This window comes from Polistes canadensis, unplaced genomic scaffold (genome assembly GCF_001313835.1).
Source record: "Polistes canadensis isolate GaletaPanama2010 unplaced genomic scaffold, ASM131383v1 scaffold_5, whole genome shotgun sequence".
Classification (NCBI taxonomy): domain Eukaryota; kingdom Metazoa; phylum Arthropoda; class Insecta; order Hymenoptera; family Vespidae; genus Polistes; species Polistes canadensis.
The window spans coordinates 176,233-187,971 of record NW_014569552.1 but is presented as its reverse complement, the minus strand read 5'-3'; the positions used below and the strand labels follow the sequence as shown (position 1 = coordinate 187,971).

At 31.6% G+C, this 11,739-nt stretch overlaps 1 protein-coding gene across 2 annotated transcripts; it reads right to left on the bottom strand.

Annotated features, from left to right (window-relative positions):
* Positions 1 to 1,672: 1,672 nt before the first annotated feature.
* On the bottom strand, positions 1,673 to 11,655 carry LOC106788552 (lutropin-choriogonadotropic hormone receptor). 2 transcript variants are annotated; one of them, XM_014751907.1, is made up of 13 exons: positions 10,771 to 11,655; positions 8,027 to 8,098; positions 7,836 to 7,907; positions 7,671 to 7,739; positions 7,434 to 7,577; positions 7,130 to 7,270; positions 6,835 to 6,900; positions 6,583 to 6,726; positions 6,404 to 6,475; positions 6,039 to 6,325; positions 5,346 to 5,525; positions 5,091 to 5,285; positions 1,673 to 5,018 (listed from the first exon to the last, which is right to left on the bottom strand). In XM_014751907.1, exons 1-13 carry the CDS (start codon positions 11,001 to 11,003, stop codon positions 3,622 to 3,624), a joined length of 3,072 nt encoding a protein of 1,023 aa, XP_014607393.1. In that variant the 5' UTR covers positions 11,004 to 11,655; the 3' UTR covers positions 1,673 to 3,621. The 2 variants fall into 2 exon arrangements, with proteins under 2 accessions (XP_014607393.1, XP_014607401.1); XM_014751915.1 differs by having other exon boundaries at positions 5,346 to 5,465.
* Between the last annotated feature and the right edge of the window lie 84 nt (positions 11,656 to 11,739).

Genomic DNA, 11,739 nt, shown 5'->3' with positions numbered 1-11,739 from the left:
AATCAATGTTTCATTTTTTGTTTTTTACCGATTATACATTTTATTGATGTTATTATTGTTATTTTTTGTTTTTTTTTTCTTTTTGTTACCCTTAAAAGTATAAATTTTTTTACCGAGATAAAAAGAGATTCTTTTTTCATCTTGCTTTTTTTCATATCGGACAAAGTATTATACATTTTTAGCTAGAGAAAAAAAAGTTTTATTTATTAGGTCAACAGTGCATGAATAAACAACAACTTAAATTGAATCATAATTTTTTAACCACACACAATGGAACATATTGAGTACATTTTTCATGTTTTAAAAAAGAAAAAATACGAGAGACCGGAGACTTTATTTGATCTTTTCCACTTGTCTTTTGAGATGGAAAAAGTAGAGATAATCCACAAAATGAGACCTTGAACGAAGTACTCCGTAAAATGCATTTGTAGTGGATGGTCTGTTGCAAAAACAGCAGCAGCTGTCGACAAATACAAAATAATAATATATTTTTCTCATATTTGTTCATTTATCTACGTTATTTCGAAATATAAAATTAATGATCGTCTATTAATTAGAAAATAAAAATTTTTGTATTTCATCGGTGCGTTTCAGAAATATGATTTATTATGATTACCAATAAATTATTTCTTTTTATTTTATGTAATTATATTTGCCAATTTTTTAAAAAGTGAAGTCCCATTTTGAAACAAAGTAAGTTAAAATTAGTTTCAGTTAAGCATGGATAACTTATTTTCATATTGTTAATAACAAAGCCGAAAAAATGATACAATATCCTTATAAATTTATCAATAAAAGTTTCATTAATAAATGCTAACGCATTAATATTTATTTTTTCTAATATGAATCTATTTGCAGCTCCAAAAATAACTTGCTTTTTTTGAACAATTTCATCAATTGCTATCAGATAATAAAATTAATTATGTTCATACTAATATTTTTAAATCAATTCGAACGCAAACTTCAAATATCTCGAAATGAAAAAATATGGATTTATACCACTTTGATAAAAAAAAACCCGCTCTTATATGACAATTGAATGGATTATTTATGCTACGAATCTATTTACCAGATGGACCAAAATTTAACGTGATAATAATTCCAGTAGTTACAGCAGCCATCATATAAGGCGGCTGACCTCAGACGCCACCAGTTCATCGGCTTAACACAGATTATATATCCCATACATTGTCACACCCTATACAAGGGATATATACAATGCACGTAGCTCAGACTAAGAAACCTAACATTTTTCAAGATCAGGTACCAAGCATTGTTCCGTCATATAGATTTATATACTTCTGACATTCCGATATATGTTAGACAATCCGGATAAAAACGCTAACTCATGAAATAAATCAAGATTCATTAAGAATGTAACGAAAAATATGCGATTGATCATCCCTATACCTATTAATTAAAATTTAAACATATTTTTTCAATATTATGAACATTTTATCAAAATATTTATTATACTCGTAATTATTTCAAATTAAGAAAAATTACTAAAAGATAAGAAAAAAGAAAGTTAAAGTCGGTCTATACAATTTTTAATAAAATTTTTAGACAAATTTTTTCTCGAGTATTCGAAAGGGATAAATGGAGAAAGGATCGATTGATTTTTGTTGTTTTTTATTTCTTTTTTTTTTAATGAAACAAGAATAATATGAAGTTTCTTTCATTATCGATCTATATTTTTCTACACCTTAATGTAGAAGATAAATTTATTGGCACCTTACAAATGTAAATTGTTTATTCTTAGAATATTGTTTATAGTACGAAATTCTTATCACCCATTTTTGTTTGCTATGCTATTAATTAATCAAACATGTTTATTGAAGAATTCATTATTATTCCTAAAAAGTATGGCAGCCTTCAAACGTATTGTGAACACGTGCGTTTGCTCTCGTTAAATAGAATTATTTAACGTGTCATGTGCAGAATGAAATTTGGTCATAGTTACTATCTTGAATTAGTGGAATAAAAAAGAAAAAAAAAAAAAAAGAAAAGAGAAAGTTCCTTTGTTTTTATACGACGATGTCTAGTAAATATGTGACTAGAATAAATTTATTTTCAATTTGCTGTTTCGATTTCAGAAATTCTTTTATATGACGAATATTATTTTTCTAAATATTTTACTCTCTCTTTGTACATAAGATTGAGAGATAATTTTGTTTTATTAAATAGAAATATTTTATCCACTTTCATTTTACATTGCAATAAATAATCGGTTGATCGTTAAATGATGTGGTTCCTTTTATCGTAACTTTGGCTGCATACAAAGGTAACATTTCGTTATCCCTTAAATCATTATACAATATTCATTCATCTTTCATTTCAAGCATTTTAATACTGAAGGAAATTAATTGACGAAAACGCATAGGACAGATGAACGATGTTACGTCTACAACATTTACTTATATATTCTCGTATTTTTCTTATGCATAAACAGCAACATCCCGTACATGACCTAATCGTTGTAATCGATTGAAAAAATACATTCACGACAATATGAACGTACATGTTTATTATAGTGACTTCATTTTATTTTTTAATTAATTTTTTTTTATCAATTAGTTTTTATATCGCGATAAATACTATAAATATATTTATACATAACATGTTTTTTTTTTGTAATGCATCGTATCTAAAAGAAGCAACAGAACATACATTTTTATTGATTATGATATTAACATTTGTGTCTTTGTCGTGGATCCTAAGAAGAAGGGTTTATGTTTCATTTAAAAAAAAAATGCGTAATCTGGGATGTTAAATAATATAAATAAAATTTTAATCATTATTATTACTCTAATATCTCTCTCAGAGAAATTATTTGGAAAAAAATAGAAAGAACGGATGTATGGCTAAATGCTTTGTTAAATATGATTAAAAAATGCATTATTTGCAAACTGATTAAAATCATTGTGTTATGTCCCAGAGTGCATTATTATTATTATCGTTATTATTATTATTAGTGCTCGCGCATGTTGGAATGCTTCTCTTCATATTATGTAGTAAATAAACTGCTATCAGTCTTGTAATATGAAAATACTAACAACATGAATTATCATAGATATAAATTCGTATTTTTGTTTGTTTTGTTTTTTAACACTTTAAATCATTTATATAACAAATATTTTATATATAACAAATGCTCGCGCATTGAGCGGTGGAACTATATTGGTATTACAGTCTACTCCGTTACAATATTATACAGTATTTGACTGAACTCTAGCCATCGTTAAAATTATTCGATGGTCTATTTAAGTAATAATATACCATTTGCTTATACTAATATTTGGGGATAGGACGAAGACAATTATTTCAATAAAATTACTTCTCTTTTTCTCTCCCTCCCTACCTCCCTCCCTCCCTCTCTCTCCTCCTCGTACATATATATATATGATTTATATGCAAGCATAATATGAAATCTTTATCTTATCCCTAAATATTTACAAATAATCTAAGCGATAACGTCGATTCCTATAAAAATCGAAAATGCATATTATATTGTACGCTATTTCGTAAATTCGGATAAAAAACATGGCAGGTATCTCGTTATTTATTCTTAATACTGAAACGTGTCTCGCATCGTTCCTTATTTAATTATAATTATAGTTTCTATTTAGGAACAGCACTTTCTTCGTCTTGCTGTTCGCTCATCTCAGCAGCCGAAGGTATAGTAGCCAACAAACGTACTGCTAATCTACACGGTGAAGCAGGTGGTTCGGGTTCTTGAATCGCAAGTTGTCGCGTCAATCGTGGCTTAGGCCTGATAGGTCTTGGAGTGTTGCGTGCACTGATCTCTAGGGAGGCTGTTGATCTTGACATACGCCACGTACTGGTGCTGGCGGTAGCTGCTGAACCCGACGAGTCATTACGGGATGAACTAAGGTTGGAATCTTGAGATGGTTTCCTAGTTACCAACCAAGAGGATGTTCTTCGTTTGGGATCCAATAATCTCAACGGTATACCACAATGATGAGTTTGTCTCCAGGAGTCCGAACGAGATGAAGAGAAGTTCTCGCTAGAGGAAACCGACGAAGCACGTTTATGCTGTTTCTGTTGTATTTCAGCGATTTGGTAAGCGTAGTGATCGTTACGTGTATAACGTTGTCTTTGATCGGCCGCGCAAGGCCAGAGAAATCTAGTTCCCCACCATCGATAACTGGGGCACTGGCTCGTTTCCAATAGTTTCGAAGTGCAGACGCATGGTGCTTGATGTTCCTTAGAAGATCTGTCCACCAGACTATTCGTATTAGCTGGGGTTTGGCGGTTACTGAAATTCGAACTATGCCGACATCTGCCGATTCCTCTTGTAACGCGGGACTCTTCGATGGCTTTGCATATTAAAATGCAATCCTTTTTGAATTGCTTCGTTAAAATAGCATATAGAAATGGATTGCAACAGGAATTCAGAGGTAAGACGAAAACAGCGAATACCTTAGCTTGCTCTAAGGACACTAATTGTAGCCCGAAAGCTGCAGTAAGCGAGAAAAATGCTATTGGTGACCAACACAAAAAGTCCGTGAACACAAGTAGCGCCATACGTTTAGCGATACGAGAATCGTTTGAATTCCATGCTTGCGAGCCACGTATCGCACAGTACATTTTCAGATAACAGCCCATTAAAATTAAAAATGCTACTCCATTGATGAGCATTAGAAAGACTACGTACACTAAGGCTGCAGTGCCACTAGTCTCAAATGGTAAACATATTGCAAACTTCCTGTAATCGGAAATACCAAAGAGCGGTAGACTAGCCATCGATATGGCAAATCCCCAGCCAATCGTCATGATATAAACGGCATGCTTCAATGAAAGTCTTTTATTAAGATGCATTGCATGAGTTATTGCATAATTCCTTTCTAATGTGATCACAGCTAAAGTGTAGACGCTCAATTCGGAACTTAGGACACCAAGAAATCCTGCTAATTGACATCCTGCCGACATTTGCCAAGGGATGGCATACATTTTGAATTCTCCTAATGTGGATGCATCAAGCACCGCCAATAAACCTATAATATTTATTTTTTTTAAATAAATTTTTATAAAGTTTAGGAAATATTTTTTCCTTTCATTTATCTTACCTAGGTAAACACCCATAAAAAAATCAGCTGCAGCTAAGTTGCATACTAAAAATCGAGGTACATCCATTTTGCTCCGGGAAAATATTAGTACGAATACAACAGTACCGTTTCCAAGCATAGCAAGTAGAAAAACTATCCAAACTCCGCATCGTAACGTCCACCAATCGAACAGATCTTGACACGGCAAAAACGGACCTAAAATATAATTAAAAATTGGAGTCGTATCTTACGATGGCAAAGTAATAAATTACTAACCAGGTTGTGGTAAACATTGTACATGAGAAGGCACTGTTTGTCCCGATGCTGCATTCTGTCCAATTTGTTCCTCAATATAGTCCTCGCTGTAGGGAGGTACGTTGCCGGAATATGTAAAATCTGGACCAAAGTTATCCCAAAGTTCGTTTAGTTCCGACCCAAACTTATCGCTCAAATTATCTAAAAATTATTATTGCTATGATACTGATTTGACTGTTGTTATCAATTGAACGCATGCAAGACTTCTTGAATTAGAGCTGTATTTCTTGTGCTATACAAAAATGTAACAAGAACTGTGAAATTTATCAAAAATGTTAGTTGTATTAATCATGAATTTTACATTAGCTTAGTGTGTCAGTTTAACATTTCTGATGAGTTATGTACTAAGCGACTTACCTTTATCATATTTTATTTTATATCATGCAAGATGCAACCTTAGTAATTCAGTTGGCTGTGAATTATAAGTTGTGATAAACTCTTATTTTATTTCTATTAGATTTATGACAATTCAGACGCACAAATGATTCTGTGTAAGCGTATAAAAATAATGTGCATAAATACACATATATAAAATGAAATTCTTACAAATATCTTTATGTTAATATAGCTGATAGCGTACTCTTGTTTCATTTACATTTTACACGAAAATAAAAAAATACAAATAATACAATAATAACATAGTAAATGACTTACTTAGATGAGGCCAAACATCTCCAAAACTGGAGTTCCATAAAGTCATGTCGAATTCGTTAGGATATAAAATAGATTCTCGTACTGATGACTGAGTTACGGTGTCTTCTATTTCGATCGATAGAAACGAACAGCAATGATAAGCGTAAGAAAGCACCATTGTTTGCACTCGTGGAAATTTATCGGGTGATGGGAATTGTCTTAGAGCTGGATTGTTAAAAGTTTTCAGATGTAACAACCCTGCTAATCCGTTAACCGGTAAAGTTGGGAACACATTGTTTCCAAGATTTCTAAAAAATAATTGAAGAAAATCTCTATAATGTTAGAAACGTTTTCAAAATTGTATTTAAATTTATTGGCATACTTACAAATCCTCCAAATTTTCTGTCTCTGTAAACGCACCTGGATCGATGTAATCTATGTAATTACTTTCCAAATCCCTAAAAGATAACTATACATGAAATGTGTCAACAGTATTTGTCGACATTTATATTTTATATTCATGAATTAAAAATATATTGAAACCATCAAAGAGAACACAACTTACAAAACTTGAAGTTTCGATAATCCAGAAAATGCATCTTTTGAAATTGTTTTTAAATTATTATTTGCTAATAGAAGATCATGTAACATGTTCAAAGTTTTAAAGGGTGCATTGGATAACGAGGAGATCGCATTGTTTGCCAAATCTCTAAAACAAGATTAAAAGACAAATTATATAAAATATGAGTTAGGACATGAATAATAAATACATTATCTAATATAATAATTTGAAACGCAATATAACTCACATACTTACAAGACGCGAAGGTCATGGCAATGTCTTAAATTTGGGATTTTTGTCAAATAATTCGATTTCACATCGCTGAAATGAAAATACATTACATGTGCATGTGGCTCTAGTTTCTTCTTATGCATTGTGCAATAAGATGAACAGAGAGACCTACATTTCGCAAGCCGTCTAGTAAGAGTAATCAATTTCATTTTCGATACAAGCACAGATGATTTATACGAAAAGGAATTGAAAATATTTTCCTTAAGAAATAATTGAACATTATTAATTATATGAATGCTGCGTTGTAGATAAAACTTACAAACTTTTCAATTTTGGACATTGAATGCAAAGATCAGGTGGGATCGCTTTAAGCCGTGCCCGGTCTAATTTCAAAACCTCTAAAGAACTCGTTCCGTTGAGATTAGGAAAAATTTTCATTTCTTTTATGTCTGACAATATCCTGTAATACATTTTTTGTTTCATTATATTTCAATAATGTAAATTAATGTAAAATGTATTTTATTGAAAATCATTTGATTAATCTTTCTTATAAATATACATATATTTATATGACCAAGTAAAATTAAATAATTTTCATTTCGCGAAAAAATACGTGTACTTACAACTTACGAAGTTTATGAAGATTTTGAAAAGTGTTATCGTTTATCTGTTTAATTGGATTTCCACGTAAATCGAGGGATATCAAATTATCCATACTTTGAAATATATAACCGTCGAGTATTTGTACCTTGTTGTTGGAAATGGATCTGAGAAATTAGGATAAAAACTATTTTTGATTATGTAAGTAGTACGACACGATTATATTCAGAGCGTACGCGAGTTTTCCAAAAGGAACTTACAAATCTTCGAGCGCATCGAGTTTCATAAGGGCGATAGGAATTTCTGTTAAATAATTATCATCAAGTTCCCTGAAAAAAAATATTATTATTCGATTGTATTATAATTAAAAAAAAAAAAAGAAAAGAAATCAAAGCATGTGGTATCGATACAATTGAAATACTTACAATACTCGAAGATTCGTTAAATTTTCAAATGCATCTTCGTGGATTGTATATAGGTGATTACGTCGTAACAATCTTGAAAAATTTTACGGGTAATTATTAGTTCGTAATGATGAAATTTTATAAGTAAATGGATCAAATATTATAAATGAAAATATTATTAATTAAGAGTATATGTGTGTGCATATACTCACAAAAATTCGAGATTAGAAAGTTGATGAAAAACATTCGCCGATACACGCGTTATGTTGTTGTTCGTCAAGTCACTGAAATAAATTGACAATATATATTTTTATAAATATTTAATATATATTGTTATATTAATAATTATATTTAGGTATACGTATAATATCATTCCTGTTTGATATTAACTGATTTGAAATTTACGCATGAGATAAAATTTTCCCTGGAGACATATAAAAATACTATTATCCTCAAATATTTATATAATCTAATCAAGCATATAAAACGTATCTATAGTTCTACGATCTAAAAGTTATACGAATATCGGAACGATATAAATAATTCTAAGCCGAACAACCTTCCTGTTAGAGCCCGTAATATCGCTGGAATCTAAATCTGCAGAATGCTCGCAGAATTGTCGCCTGTGCTTAAGAGATAACTTTAAAAAAAAAAAAGAAGAGGAACAAAAATAACATAATAACGTAAACTCTGCGTAATATATAACTTTATATATATTTATATATAAATAGGATTCTTTAGATACATATATCATATTATTTGTTAATATATATATTTAAATATTTTTGAAAATAAACAAAATTAAAGCCGTATATTAATTTGAATTTTTGTCTATGTATTACGCAAATCAAGTACAGTCTTAAATTTATTTTCTCTCTCTTTTTCTTTCTCTTTTTCGTCAAACTAAAAAAGATAGTATTTTATAAAATATATAAAATTCAAACCGTATATTAATGAATTTTTGTCTACGTGCTACGCAAGTCAAGTAAAATCTTGAATTTATCTCCTCTCTTTCTTTCTTTCTTTCTTTGTTTCTTTCTTTGCTTCTTTCTCGTCAAACTTAAAAAGACAATTATTTCAAGAAAAGAGAAAAGAGAAAGGAATCATTAAGATTGTAGCATCATTGAAATTAATTAGCGTGCGGAGAATGAAAGAAACGTGAGTAGGTATAGGTTGGTTACGTTGAAGCGTCACGACACATTCGTCAAGTACGGCCGTGACCTCGCGCTGAAATATTTCTCACCGATCGACCGACATCGGTCTCGCATGAATCATTTTCTTCGGCTCGTTTTCTCTAACTTAAGCAAAAACAAATCGATATTTTCCCGTATTCTCTCTCTTTTAAGTAATCAAATATTTTTTATTTTCTAAAAAGAGAGAAACGTTAGAAGTGATACATAAGAACGTACAAACTTATATTCGACAACTTTTATAGTAATCGATAAGTCAGTATATTTATTGATGTTAGATCCTAGAAAAACAACGTCTTATTCGCGTAATCTGATATAAAATTGTGCCAAGCATAACAGACATCTACCAATCCTAAAAATGGCAAAAAACTAGTTCAACCAATTCCATAATTTTGTGATCTTTATTTCACAAAAAATTTAACAAACTATAGGAAAACTCTTGTATGTTTTTAAATAACAACAAAAAATATAATATAACCAAATACGTAATATAGAGAAATAAAAGAATTTATTTTTCACATTTGTAAATTAACTAAAATTAATTAACAAAATTTATTCATTTTCATATTCTAGAGTGATTGGTATCTTTCTGCATAACTTGACCTAATTAGGATTACGTGTTGAAATAGAGATTTTCGATAACATGGATGGAGAATTGGAACATTGCGTTGATATACTAATTTCATTATTGGAGAATGTGAATTTGGAATAAACCGATCCTTTTTTTCGTTCTCTCTTCATCATTCATCGTCAGAATCGTATAGACGTTTACAGGCAGGAACGTTCTTTCATTCCAAGCATACTTTCGTTCAGTTCCATAATTCGTACACCGCGAGCAACTTAAAAGAATAACAATTTCGACACTCCTGTGAGTACTGACTTGTAGAAATTGAAGTTTCGACAGTCATATATTGTAGATATCTTTCGGAGAGACTTTTAATAGCTCGATCGTAAAAGAAAATAAAAATAAAAAGAAACATTCGTCCAAAACATTACGAATAATAATTTGAGAGCAAAAATTCTCAAATGATTTTACAACGCAACGCGTTTGTTACATTACAAAACGAAGAATAATTAATGAATGAAAGTGAATATGAAATGAAAATATAAAAATGAAAGTAAAGAAAATAAGTATTTTCTTGAAGAAAAAAATGTATAATACGATTTAAAAACGAAAAATACTATATAAAGAAAGTTCATTTGATTACATTAATGTCGTTTTATTTACTTCGCGAGTTAATACAGAAGCGCGCAAAATTTGAAATCATTCTCGAACGTGGTTTAACCAACGATTGGTTTTTCAAACGATTCGGTATTTGTCGAAGGTTAGAAAATAGTCGATTATCGATAATTATTTAAACGTGATATCAAAGGAAATAGAAAAAAAAAAAGAAAAGAAATAATAAACTAGTTCGGATCAAAAGAAGATATAGATTAACTAGACACGCCTAGAACTGCAGGACATAGAACTTGAAAAATGAAATTATGTGAGAGATTGCATTCCTCTCGGCGTCGTGTATTCGCGTCGTTCGAGAAAGAAGCCAGAAAATAAAAAGAAAAAGGAAAACAAGAGAGAGAGAGAGAAAAAAAATTCGAGCATACTTCGAGAAGGCGCGCTTCGAAGGGCGACTACTACACTACACTACTACTTCAACTACCATAATAAAAATGACAGGACAGGATGTGACAGTTAACGCGGGACTTTCCTCTTCCAATCGGATAGATTTAAAAGAAAAAAGATGAATCTCTCTATTTGGAATACTTGCAGTTTAGTAATATTAGCCGGTGATCGTAGAACGATGCTTTCAAAGGACCGGCTCTTTAAAGTTGATACAAAATTTGGTCCACGACATATGAATCCTCGCCCATCCGAGGTGACGTTACAAGTCTCCATAGTAGTTAGACTTCGAAGGATGATTTCGTCCTGAGCGTAAGTGATACGACAGGACAACATCATCGCAAGGACGATTGTCGTTCCGTATGAAAAATGTAAATGCATTTTTATCGAGAACACTAGAAATCAATTTTAATCCTAAACAATTCTTATCTTTTCTTCTTTTCTCTGTTTCTTCTTTCTTTCTTTTCCTTTTTTATCTTTTTTATCCTCGATATCGTCAGAAACTCTCTCACACGTAGGCTAACCGCCTGCGGGCCAAGGGAAACGAATTCCGAGCACGCACGAATTAATATTTCTCTTCGCGTTTCTCCGCTCGAAATATAACCAAAGTAGCAACAGTAACAGCAACAGCAATAGCAACCTCCTCCCGAAAGAAATGTCTTCTGTCCTCGCACACGACAGAACGAATTGACCGAATCTAACCGGAACGTACGAATCCACCGTCGAACGGATTATTCGTCCCTCTTCTTTCTCGATCACGAATGAGAAAGAAAAAGAAAACATGAACTATTTCCTAAGAGACGACGATGGCATACGATATACTATATACATAATATATACGACCAACAACCACCACCACTACTACCACCACCGACCACCACCACCACCACCACCATATCACCACCAAGAGTCTATCACTCACACCGCGCGTATATACATCCACCCACCCACGATGTTGTACATTCACTGACTGTAATCTCAGTGTGGTGCACGACGAACGCGAAATATCCTAGTGGAGGGGATGCTCTACACTGATTTTTCCTCTCTCCTTCATTCGATATATGTGTGTATACCACTGTGCACCACGCTTGGCCTTTCTTCGACCCCCTCCCGCCCA